The sequence below is a fragment of the Callithrix jacchus genome, chromosome 16 (genome assembly GCF_049354715.1).
Source record: "Callithrix jacchus isolate 240 chromosome 16, calJac240_pri, whole genome shotgun sequence".
NCBI lineage: Eukaryota > Metazoa > Chordata > Mammalia > Primates > Cebidae > Callithrix > Callithrix jacchus.
Window position 1 is genome coordinate 55862412 of NC_133517.1, and position 13166 is coordinate 55875577.

The window sequence follows — 13166 nt, forward strand, 5'->3', positions numbered from 1 at the left end:
CACAGTCCCAGCTTCACACGTGCCACGTGACAACTTGATGGGCGTCTATCTCCACAGCCTCAGGCTGGAAGGGTCTCAGGGAGGAACTGCCTTGCCCATTTTTCTCCAGAGAATTTCTAGAGGCTCAGGCCACACTGGATGCGCAGTAGGTGTGATATTTGTTGGTAAAACATCATAAACTGTGTCCGGAGTGAACGAACGGCTCCTCTGAGGCCAGTGAGATGAGACTGCCTCGGGGAACAGACAGGATGGATGAGCCAGAGACAGTGAACCCCAAAGAGCTGCAGAGGGTCCCTGGAGAGTGCAATGCTTGGTGATTTAGACTTTTTCCTTGTTCTTTCCTTTATTTCCAAAGTTTTCAACAGAGGCGATCTGTGATCAAAACCCACAGTGACAAGTGGGAAGGAAAAAGGTTCTGACCCAATAACGGAGCAAGCAAGTTGGTGAGTGGGAGGAGCAGGGTTTCACTGCTGGAGAGAGAGGTCACAGGTAAGGAGGGAGGACCCAGGAGATCATGGATGCAAGTTGGTGAGTGGGAGGAGGAGGGTTTCACTGCTGGAGAGAGAGGCCACAGGTAAGGAGGGAGGACCCAGGAGATCATGGATGCGAGTTGGTGAGTGGGAGGAGCAGGGTTTCACTGCTGGAGAGAGAGGTCACAGGTAAGAAGGGAGGACCAGGAGATCATGGATGCGAGTTGGTGAGTGGGAGGAGCAGGGTTTCACTGCTGGAGAGAGAGGTCACAGGTAAGGAGGGAGGACCAGGAGATCATGGATGCAAGTTGGAGGAGCCAGCTGAAACAATGCTTCATGGAGATACCCATGGATACCCATGGAATTACATATAGATATGTGTATATACATGAGCTCACACTGCAGATATGTGGATATACATGAGCTCACACTGCAGATACGTGTATATACACGAGCTCACACTGCAGATATGTGTATATACATGAGCTCACACTGCAGATATGTGGATATACATGAGCTCACACTGCAGATATGTGGATATACATGAGCTCACACTGCAGATATGTGTATATACACGAGCTCACACTGCAGATATGTGTATATACACGAGCTCACATTGCAGACATGAGCTCACATTGCAGACATGAGCTCACACCGCAGATATATGGATATACATGAGCTCACATTGCAGACATGAGTTCACACTGCAGATATGTGGATATACATGAGCTCACACTGCAGATATGTGTATATACATGAGCTCACACTGCAGATATGTGTATATACACGAGCTCACACTGCAGATATGTGTATATACATGAGCTCACATTGCAGATATGTGTATATACATGAGCTCACACTGCAGATATGTGGATATACATGAGCTCACATTGCAGACATGAGCTCACACTGCAGATATGTGTATATACACGAGCTCACATTGCAGACATGAGCTCACATTGCAGACATGAGCTCACACTGCAGATATGTGGATATACATGAGCTCACATTACAGACATGAGCTCACACTGCAGATATGTGGATATACATGAGTTCACATTGCAGACATGAGCTCACCCTGCAGATATGTGGATATACATGAGCTCCCATTGCAGACAGGAGCTCACATCGCATATATGTGTATATACATGAGCTCACACTGCAGATATGTATATATACATGAGCTCACATTGCAGACATGAGCTCACATTGCAGATATGTGTATATACATGAGCTCACACTGCAGATATGTGGATATACATGAGCTCACATTGCAGATATGTGGATATACATGAGCTCACACTGCAGATATGTGGATATACATGAGCTCACACTGCAGATATGTGGATATACATGAGCTCACATTGCATATATGTGTATATACATGAGCTCACACTGCAGATATGTGGATATACATGAGCTCACATTGCAGATATGTGTATATACACAAGCTCACGTTACAGACATGAGCTCACATTGCAGATATGTGTATATACATGAGCTCACATTGCAGATATGTGTATATACACAAGCTCACGTTACAGACATGAGCTCACATTGCAGATATGTATATATACATGAGCTCACATTACAGATATGCATACATACATGAGCTCACATTCCTGATACGTGCATATACATGAGCTCACATTGCAGATATGTGCATATACATGAGCTTACATATACACCACTCTTCCTGGCTCAAGCAACACCCTTGCAGCCGTGAGCACACCTACCATTCTTCAACTCTAAAGGAGCCAGGGCTTTTGCGAGAAATGGCTGAGTCTCAGGCTGCAGCAGGAAATAGATGAGATGAGGCTGGAGCATCTCCTTGTGCCAGAAAGTAAGGAAATGCCCCTGCAAAACCTGATGACAGGCTGTGTCCCACGGGCACAGAAGCCCACTGAAAGTTCCCTATGGCCAGGGTGGAACCATTTCAGCAGCAAAAATCAGGTGGTCATGAATTATAACCTAAGTACAAAATATGTATCCTTGAGTCCACATTGATAAAATACATGATTGAATGGATGAATGGATGGATAGGTAGGTAGGTAGGTAGGTAGGTAGATAATTAAATGCTTGATAGGTAGATGATAGAATAGATGGAAGAAAGATACATAAATGATAGAGTAGATAGATGGATAACAGATAAATAAATGACAGAATAGACAAATGGATGATAGATAATTAAAAGATAGATAGATAGATAGACCTAATCATTTACGTCTAAAGATTTCCCTGTAGATGCTCTGCCCTTGGGGAGATGAAGTATAGCCCCTGCTCCTGGAGTGAGAGCTGTGCACGGTGACTTCCTTCCAAAGTGTGCAGTATAGAAGGGGGGAAATGTCACAGCTGAGAAGCCTGACAAGCACATCCTCAGCCAGGGGACCAAGGCCAACAGCATCGGGGATAAGCCACGTCCATAGTGTGATATGGTGAGAGCGGCGTCTTAACTCCATGGCCTGTCTCCCAGAAACATGGAATCCAGTGTAATAAAAAAACTGTCAAACTCAAATTCTACAAAACACCTGACACTGTGGTCAAAAGCAAGGGAGGTGTGAGAAGCTGTTGCTGCTGAGAGGAGCCCATTCCTGGGGCATCAAAAGAACTGAGATGGAAACTGAAGACATTTGAATCTCATATGTTTAGTGAGTAACAATGCACCAGAATTGATTCATTCATTGTGACCAGCATACCACAGTCACCTGAGACATTAACCATAGGGAAACGGAGGTGGTCTATGCAGGAATTCTTTCTGCTGTCCTCACATTTACTTTGTGAATCTAAACCTATTCTAAAAGAAACAGTGTATTTGCCATAACCCACAAAGAGTTACATTGTACAAAAGCAAAATCGGTAAATGTGGCAAGCCCCAAACCCAATGTCCAAAGAGTCCTCTGTGATGCCTAAGACTCCACAGCACAGAAGCCCCTGAGAAGGGTCAGGTGGCTCCAGTTGACCATAAGCTCATGTGATTGTTGCAAAACTATCCTTGGGCTGCAATAACAAAAGCATAGAGGCCAGAACATGGGAGGGGGTGCACCTCTACATACATTAGCTCATGTAGCAGCTCCTCCCTACACTGGGGTGCCAGGATTGAGGGTAAGAAAGAGTTAAAGCCACCATTTAAAGACAGGCTCCTGTCCCCTCCCTGTCTGGGTGGTTTCTTTCCCTCCCTGACTTCTACAGATAGCAGTGTGTCGGGGACAGGCAGGTTTGAGGCCTCATGGGTAAGGAGACAAGGGGCCCAGGTCTGTGCAGGTGCCCAGATGGAAAGTCCTTCTGCTATAAAACGATGTAAGTGTCCCCATCACTAGAACGTAAGACATTTGTCCACACATATATACCGATACCCAACCCTAAGCTCGACTCAGATAGGACATTCAGGAAGTAACGGTAAATGAATGAATAAGCAAATGGGCTGAAGAATGAATGAATGGCTGGGTGTGGTGGCTCATGCCTATAATCCTAGCACTTTTGGAGGCTGAGGCTAGCTGATTACGAGGTCAGGAGCTCGAGACCAGTCTGGCCATATGGTGAAACCCCGTCTCTACAAAAAATGCAAAAATTAGCCATGCATGGTGGCGCATGCCTATGGTCCCAACTACTCAGGAGACTGGGGCAGAATAATCAGTCGCTGGAACCCAGGAAGCAGAGATTTCAGTGAGCCAAGATTATGCCAGGGCTCTCCAGCCTGGGCCCTAGAGCTGGACTCTGTCTCCAAAACAAAGAATGGATAGATGGATGGAGGGATGCCTCTAGCTCTGGAGCCAGGCTGCCTGTCTTCAAATCTGAGCTCCTGTCCTTACGTGCTGTGGAAGGACAAGCAAGTCTCAAAATCTCCTGGCCTCTGTTTCCCCACCCCAGAGCAGGCACATCGGACACTGGTGGCTGGAGGGCTGCCATCGCAGCTGGGCAGAATGCACTGCAGTGAAGACCCTCACAGAGGCATGTGTCCCCGGAGTTAGGTTTGCCAGCCCAGAAGCGAAGTGACACATCCCTCCTGAAAAATGGAAGTTCCTGAAGACGGAACGTGGTTCAATGGAAAGAACATGCTCGTCGTCAGCTGGCAAACTGGAGCTCCATTCCTGGCTGTCACCCAAGGCTGTATGAAGTCCAGCAAGCCCTTCTACCACTGAGGGCCTCCGTGTCCTCATCTGTGACATGGGGTTGCAGGTGACCACCGAGCGCTGTGGTTGGGACCAGGGCAAAGCCTCCCTCGATGCTATGGGACACAGTGAGGCCTGGGCCCTCCTCTACCCATCCTTCCCTCTGGCAACTCAGGGCTGGGATTCAAAGTGCTGGGTCCCCATGCTCTCCTGCCTCAGATGCACCTGCCCAGCTCTGGTCATCCCCAGCCTCATCTTGAGTCCTGCCTCCTCCTTGGTGAAGCCCTCCCTGACTCCCTCAAGATCAAGTCTCACCCGGGCTGAGGATTTCCTGATGGTCCATGAAATGCCAGGGGTGCAAGCTGGGTCTGAGTCCCTGGCAGGGGCTGTGCTCCAGGAGGGCAGAGGCCTGCCCAGGAAGCGCTGAGGCACACACTGCTCAATCACTGAATGAATAAACCATGAACAGACTCGCATGAGCTGGGGCAAATGGCTTTCCCAACCTGCACCTCAGTTTCCCCACCTGTAACTTGAGGGAAGGGTCTTCTGTTTCTAATGTCCCCTCTCCTCCTGGGATTCTGATTCCTGGGAGCCCAGGCGCATCTTCATCTCCCAAGTAGAAGCTTGGGCCCCACTGTCCTGCTGGGATGGATGGGCAGAAGCAGAGACAGACGGAGGCTGGTGGAGACCCAGGCCCAGCGGGAAGGCCACACCCAGCCCCTATGAGTAAGGCCGTGCTGCAGACTCAGCCCAGAGCTGTAGTCTCAGGGCAGCCTAACCAGGACCAGCAGCTCTCCACACCAGCCCCAGGCATCTTCCCGCCACACAGCACCAGAGACCAGACAGTCTCATCAGCCTGTCACTCAACCAAGGGGACCAGAGAGGGGCGGAAGCTCCACTCCAGTCACACAGCAGCTCCTCTCAAATGAAGGTGGGGCGGGGGTGTCCTGGAAGGCCACGCCATGAGGAGCTTACAGTGGGTTGGGCGGTGTCTCCCCAGACCACACGTCCACTCAGAACCGCAGAACAGGACCTTATTTGGAAAGAAGTCCTTTGCAGATGCAATTAATGAAGGATCTTGAAGTCATCCTGGGTTTAGGGGAGCCCTGACTCCAATGACTGGTGTCCTTGTAATGAAAGAAGAGGGGTATTTGGGCACAGAGACACAGAAAACAAGGCCACGTGAAGGCAGAGGTGGAGACTGGCGTGACGTGGCTGCAAGTCACAGGGCACCACACGCTGCCAAAGCCACCAGCTCCTAGGAGGCAGCGAAAAAGGCTCCCCTCCTGCCTTCAGAGGGGGCTCGGCCCTGCCAGCACTTGGATTTTGGATTCTGGCCCCAGCACCTGGAGACAACAAATGCCTGGGGCTTCAGGCCACCCAGCTTGTGGTAACTGGGGCCGGAGTTCCATAAACATGTCCCTCCAAGACATCCGGGAAAGGGGAGGACTGACTTTCCACATTCATGGCCAAAGCATCTGCAGCCAGGGCACGTGGCCAGGAGTGTTCAGCTCCCTTCCTCGATGGAGCTGACCCTCCCTACTCTGAGCTCATGGCATCAGGAGGCCAGCGTGCTGGGCGCACACCAGTAGAGACACCTATGAGCTGTGTGGCATCAGGCCAGTCCCTGAGCCTCTCTGGGCTGTTTCCTCATTTGTAAAACAGACACAATAGCATTATCTGCTTTGTAGAGGATTAAACGGTCAATACCTACTAAGCCCGTGGCACAGTGCCGTGAATGTCCAGTGTTCTCGGTTCAGGGGGCACCTCCTGTCGCCTGACCCCGGCTCAGGGGGTGGCACGTGCCATGTCAGCAGCACAGCCTTGGTCACCTGACCCCGGCTCAGGGGTGGCACATGCCACATCAGCAGCACAGCCCTGGTTGCCTGATCCTGGCTCAGGGGGAGGCACACGCCACACCAGCAGCACAGCCCTGGTCACCTGACTTCAGCTTAGGGGTGGCACACACCATGTCAGCAGCACAGCCCTGGTCACCTGACTTCAGCTTAGGGGTGGCACACACCATGTCAGAAGCACAGCCCTGGTCACCTGACTCCAGCTCAGGGGTGGCACATGCCACATCAGCAGCACAGTCCTGGTCACCTGGCCCCAGCTCAGGGGTGGCACGTGCCACACCACCAGCACAGCCCTAGTCACCTGACCCCAGCTCAGGGGTAGCACAAACATGTCAGTAGCACAGCCCTGGTCACCTGGCCCTAGCTTAGGGGTGGCACGCGCCACGTCAGCAGCACAGCTCTGGTCACCTGGCCCCAGCTCAGGGGGTAGCATGCACCCCACCAGCACCACAGCCCTGTGATCCTGCTCACAGCCCCTTCTGCCCACCGCACCCCCTGGTACTCACATCAGCCCAGGAGGTAGGGCTGGCAGAGCTGTGTACCCACGTTCCTGCTGGAGAAGCCATAGCCCAGCGTGTGGACGACTCACCCCCAGGACACTGAGCTCACTCCCACAGTCCCACGCTGCCCCTGGCCAGGCCTCCGCCTCCCTCCCTTCCCCAGCCCCAGGCTCAGACAGCCTCCCTCTTATTCCTGCCCATCCCCCACACCCAGCAGGACCTGTGCAGCCACACTGCCTAAGGCCAGGAGAGTCCAATGGTGACACACCTTTCATTGGCCGACTCTTTCATGTGCCTGGGAAAGGAGAATGAATGACCTTCTTCCCACCTGGGCGAGGTCCCTGCTGTGGGACCCCGGGCAGGCCACCTGGCCTCTCTGAATTGTGGGTGGTAACTGTGACTTCGCAGAGCAGCAGCCCAGGGCCCTCAAGATTGCCATGTGCACAAGACTGGCGCTGCGCCCAGCCTGATAGGTGCTCAAGAAACGTCATAAATGGATACTTTGTTCCTTTAAGGTGAGTCAAGGGTGCATTCTGGAGACCAGGCCCCTGCCTCCAGCAATGAGCACAGAAGAGCCACTCAAAAATATAAAAATAACGGTTTTGCAGTTATTAAAGTAATAAGCATTGACTGCAAAAAACATAAAAAACGAAGACAACACCTGAAGGAATGGTGAAATGGAGGAAAATCGCTGGCGCCGCCATCCTCTGGAGCTATTCAGTGTTGGCGAACAGGTTTTTAAGCATCATGTTCCACGTTATTCTTATGCAGAGCTAGCAAGCTGGAGCGACGGAGAGAGAGAGAATTTATGAAGTGGTCCCATCTGGGACACGCTGCCCGTGGCCTGCCTCACACACGATAATATACACCACGGGCACGTTTCCACGGCAATAAACCTGAGTCCCTGCTGCCAGAATGGCTGCCTGGTGAGCCTGCTGTGGCTGCAGCGTCCTCTCGTCACCACCCTTCTGCCTGTGGACAATTTGTTCATTTCCAGCTTTGCAGCAGACAGTGGCTAATAGCGTATAGAGCCCACGGCAGCCGCATGCACAGCCGAAGGCTCCCATCCAGCTATGTCAGGATGAGGCAACCCCAGAAGAAGACTGCTGGGTCGAAGGGAGTGAGTGATATAAAACCTTCTATGGCAGGCGCAGGCCAAGCTGCCTTCCAGGAATCTGGGGCTGGGGCCCCTCTGCCCCCCATGCTGGTCCCCACACCACCAGCACCTGCACCCCCACCAGTCACAGCAGACACTGTCATTGCTTGAGTCTCACATGAGAGGCAGGGCCCACGCGGTCTCCTGGCTGTTTTCAGTTTTCCTTGGCGACTGTCTTGTTCCTGGACTTGGTCCTTTTTCTCTTGGAGTTTGTTCATTTCCTGGTATTTGGCGAGTTGACTTTGTGACAGGCACAGGGGTGCCTCAGAAGAAAGCCATCCTGAGCTGGAACTGTCCTGGAGGTCACGCTGTCAGAGAGAAGGTGCACAATAGGCGCATACTCACACACTTGAATGCACATGTACCCACATGTGCACACACACACACACACACGCAAATAAGTAAACTAACGGGAGGGAGTGCAAAGCAGAGAACTGAAACACAGCCACGTAACCTGCTTTCTGCTACAGACTTCGGGCTCCAGGAAGGCAGCCCCGGACCCCCCGAAGCCCCACCCTTCTCCCTCGGTACCTCAGCCTCAGCTCAGATCCCGCCACTGTTCAGTAGCGAGAGCTGCCTGAAGGACACAGCTGGGAAGCGGTGGGACTGGGGTGGGGACCTGCACTGGGTTGGTTTGACTTCACAGCATGTGAGTCTGCAAGATCGACATCAGCACCCCAAAACCTCCGACCTGCTGCTGCCTCCACTGCACACCCACACATGGGACTGCACCCCCAAACCTTGAAAGCTCAGCTTCTCCCCAACCCAAGGTCAGGGCATCAAACGGTGACCCTTCACCCTTTATCCAGGGCCCTGGAACTCAGGACCCAGAAGCATGCACAGGTTTGGTGACTCCCTGCACACACGAGGCTGCTCTGAGAGCCGCTGGCGGGGCCTCCCGGGAGCAGGATGATTAGAAGCAGCGGGTAGCCAGCTGCTCTGTTCTGGACGCCCAGGCCCGGGACAGGCACAGCTGGGGAGGCCTGCCGCAGCTCTTTCTTCCCGAGGGTCACTTGAGCCTTTCTCCTGCTGAGCTCCCACCCTCCCTCAAGCTGGCCTGAACCCCACTTCCTCCTGGGACCTCCCAGGGCTCAGCCTGGATGGGCTCTGGGCAGGCACTGTGGCCAAGAACCTCAGCAGCACAACAGGAGCAGGAGCCTCTGACTGCTGGGCTCTGGAGCCAACCTGGCCCTCACCTCCAAAACCTCAGGGGGAACCGTCCCATCTAAAAACTGGGGATAGCCCCTTCATCGTGGAGTTGGGGGCACCATCCAATGAGCCGACAGCACGCAGCACCCGGCATGGAAAACGGCTGGGTTCTGGGAGAGGAACCCCACTTACTCCTCACCCACAAACCTCCTCACCAGACCTCACAGGGGAAGCCCACCAGCCAGACTGTCCAAGAAAAGCAAAGAAATTACCAGGAGTCACGCTGCTGAGGACAGAGCCAGGATCTGCCCACAGGCCTGAGCTGGCATGGGGGTCTGGCACGAGGCTGCTGGGAACACCACGGAAAACTCCCTAGAGGGCCAGACACTGGAGGCCTCTGAGGCATCCTCGCTCTGAACAGAGAGAAGGCATCTGGGGTGAGGCAGAGAGTTCTGGGGACCATCCAGGCCTTCATTTCCTCATCTGTGAAACACAGGTCCTTGCCATCCCTTCACCTCTGTGCTGCTGGGTGACTCCGTGGGGTTAATGTTGTGTGGATACACGTGGGAAAATGTCACCTGCTATTTTCTCATCCTACCACTGTGAGCACTTAGCAGTGAAGGGCCCCTTAGCATGCCTGCTATTGACCAGCGGGAAGAGAGAAGGCAGAGATGCCAGCCCTGTGATGGATGATCCCGTGTAACGCCATCTGCAAGGCTGCTCTCCTTCAGGGTCTCACAGGGAGATATGCAGAGGCCCCACAGCCAGGCCTCTCTGAACGGGACATTCTGGCTCCCAGGGAGCTGCTGGCGTGACAAAGAAATATGGCAGTGGTCCTCAGTAGCCTGTGCTAGAATCTGATTTTAGAAACATGGATGGGTAGGTTCCCATCTGCCCTTTGGAAGAAGCCCTGAGGGACAGCCACATGCCAGCCTTATGCATAGCCAGCTAGAGACAAGAGGGTGACTTGCAGGTAGCAGGTATCCTCCATTGCACCAGACACTGCCTCACCTCAATAGCCCTGTGATGTGGTCCCTGGAATTTTCACTTTGAAATGTAGAAACTGAAGTTTCAGCATGTACAGACACGCCCCCACTGTCATAAATCATTGAGCCAGGACCTGCATCCAGGACTGCCTGCCCTGTGGAGCCCAGGTGTCCCCTCTCCTTAGGGTCCAGATGGGGCTAGTTATTATGGTGCCCCTACACCTGCTGTAACATGGGCTCATGCAAGCCAATCAGACATCTTCCTGAGGCCTCCCCCATGGACCCTGAGACAAAGGAGCCTCACTTTCTTTCCAAAGTGGACGTGGAGCTAAAGACCCACTCTTGGAATGGGCTGTCTCGAGTTCCCTGGAGCAGCTCCGTCTTCCATCATCTATGAGAAAGGTTTGAGGACAGTCTTACACTGTCCATGAGACGACCCTGGTGCTCACTCTTTGCTGAACATCGTGCAACATTCAGTGGGGAAAAGGGAAGAAAACAGAAGGAGCTGAGGAAGGGAGAAGAGCTCCATCCACATTTGGCTGCACAATGTCCAGAGAAAGTGAAAGAACATTCCTGTGGATGGGCCAGTGCTGGGGGCAGGGGTGCGGGTTAGGCAGAGGACCCAAGGCTGAGCTCCAGCCAACCCGTCCTGAGCAACAGGCTCCCCTGACCTCTGCAGGTGCATGCTTATGTAGAGTGCAGGGAAAGGCCTGTGGTTACCAGTTCCCGCTGGACCAGGCCTTTGGTGTTAGACAGATTAGAGTTTGAAGCCTGGCTCTACTACAAGCTACCTATGTGAGGTTAGGCAAGTTACTTAGCCTTTCTGAGTTTGAGTTTTTTCATATCAAAAGAAATGATAATAGTGTCTCTCTTATAGGGTTATGATGAGAAGAAAATGAAATAACATAAACAAAATGATCAGCATAGCATCTAGTGCATAAGTGCTCAATAAATGTTTGTTGTTATCACTGTTCTTGTGTTGATATTGTGAGGATGGTGGTGATGGTGGTGATGGTGGTGGTGATGGTGGTGGTGATGATGGCAATGGTGATGATGGTGGTGGTGATGATGGTGATGGTGACGATGATAGTGGTGGTAATGGTGATGATGATGACGATGATGGTGGTGATTATGATGATGATGGTGGTGGTTATGGTGATGATTATGATGATGGTGATGATGGTGGTGGTGGTGGTGATGATGGCAATGGTGATGATGGTGGTGGTGACGATGATAGTGGTGGTAATGGTGATAATGATGACAATGATGGTGCTGATGATTATGGTGATGGTGATGGTGATGATGGTGATGATATGGTGATGATGGTGGTGGTGATAATGGTGATGGTGATGGTAGTGATGGTGGTGGTGGTGATGATTGTGATGATGGTGATGGTGGTGGTGGTGATGGCGATGGTGGTGATGGCGATAATGGTGATGGTGATGGTGGTGGATTATGATGGTGATCACGATGGTGGTGATGATGGTGATTGTGGTGATGGTGATGGTGATGATGATGGTGATATCGGTAGTGATGATGGTGATGGTAGTGATGGTGGTGGTGATTGTGATGATGGTGATGGTGATGGTGATGATGATGATGGTAATTATGGTGATGGTGATGATGGTGATGTGATGTTGGTGATGTGATGATGGTAGTGGTGATGGTGGTGGTGGTGATGGTGATGATGATGGTGATGATGGTGATGGTGGTGATGATTATGATGGTGATGGTGATGATGGTGATGATGATGATGGTGATGTTGGTAGTGATGATGGTGATGATGATGATATGGTGATGATGGTGGTGGTGATAATGGTGATGGTGATGGTAGTGATGGCGGTGGTGGTGATGATTGTGATGATGGTGATGATGGTGGTGGTGGTGGATTATGATGGTGATCACGATGGTGGTGATGATGGTGATTGTGGTGATGGTGATGGTGATGATGATGGTGATGTCAGTAGTGATGATGATGGTAGTGATGGTGGTGGTGATGATTGTGATGATAGTGATGGTGATGGAGATGATGGTAATTATGGTGATGATGTGATGGTGATGTGATGTTGGTGATGTGATGATGGTGGTGGTGGTGATGGTGATGATGGTGATGATGGTGATAATGGTGATGGTGATGGTGGTGATGATTATGATGGTGATCACGATGGTGGTGATGATGATGGTGATGATGATGATGGTGATCTTGGTAGTGATAATGGTGATGGTGATGGTAGTGATGGCAGTGGTGGTGATGATTGTGATGCTGGTGATGGTGATGATCATGATGGTAATTATGGTGATGGTGATGATGGTGGTGGTGATGGTGGTGGTGGTGGTGATGGTGATAATGGTGATGGTGATGGTGGTGATGATTATGATGGTGATCATGATGGTGGTGATGATAATGGTGATTATGGTGATTGTGGTGATGGTGATGATGGTGATGTCAGCAGTGATGATGGTGATTATGGTGGTGGTGATGATGGTGATGATGATGGTGATGTCCATAGTGATGATGGTGATGATGGTAGTGGTGATGATGGTGGTGATGATGGTGATTGTGATGATGGTGATGGTGATGATGGTGATGTGATGATGGTGATTGTGGTGATGGTGATGGTGATGATGGCGATGGTGATAATGGCTTAAGAAAAAGCACACTATTTCTACCAGACCTCCTGATGTGGGGTCCAGTTTGAGTTTAGGAAGAGGAAGGTAGTGGGTTTCTCTTGCCTGTCTACTTTTTGTAATATCTTTCAAGGTCATGTTGTTCCCTCTTCTTGTGACACTATAGTTACTATGTGAAGAGTTGTCTGGGAGGCTTCTGAAGATTAGTGATTTGAGTTGGGCTGGGATAGTCGAGTCAAGTTCCTTCTCATTGCAACAAGTTAGGTGCACCAAGAAAATGGTAGCCAGTAGCTGCACTCCCCCATGAGAGGC

General features: G+C 51.5%; 1 protein-coding gene across 6 annotated transcripts in view; it reads right to left on the reverse strand.

The window, feature by feature from the left end:
• The window catches only part of LOC118148472 (uncharacterized), a 53570-nt gene that overhangs the window by 13329 nt on the left and 27075 nt on the right, over positions 1 to 13166 (reverse strand). For 5 of the 6 annotated variants that reach the window (XM_078353657.1, XM_078353660.1, XM_078353658.1 and 2 more), the window contains one exon: positions 1 to 13166. This exon is cut by the window's right edge. In XM_078353657.1, coding sequence (XP_078209783.1) covers positions 11172 to 12992 — 1821 coding nt within the window. In that variant the 5' untranslated portion in view covers positions 12993 to 13166 and the 3' untranslated portion in view covers positions 1 to 11171. The other variant, XR_004735288.3, reaches the window with a different exon arrangement.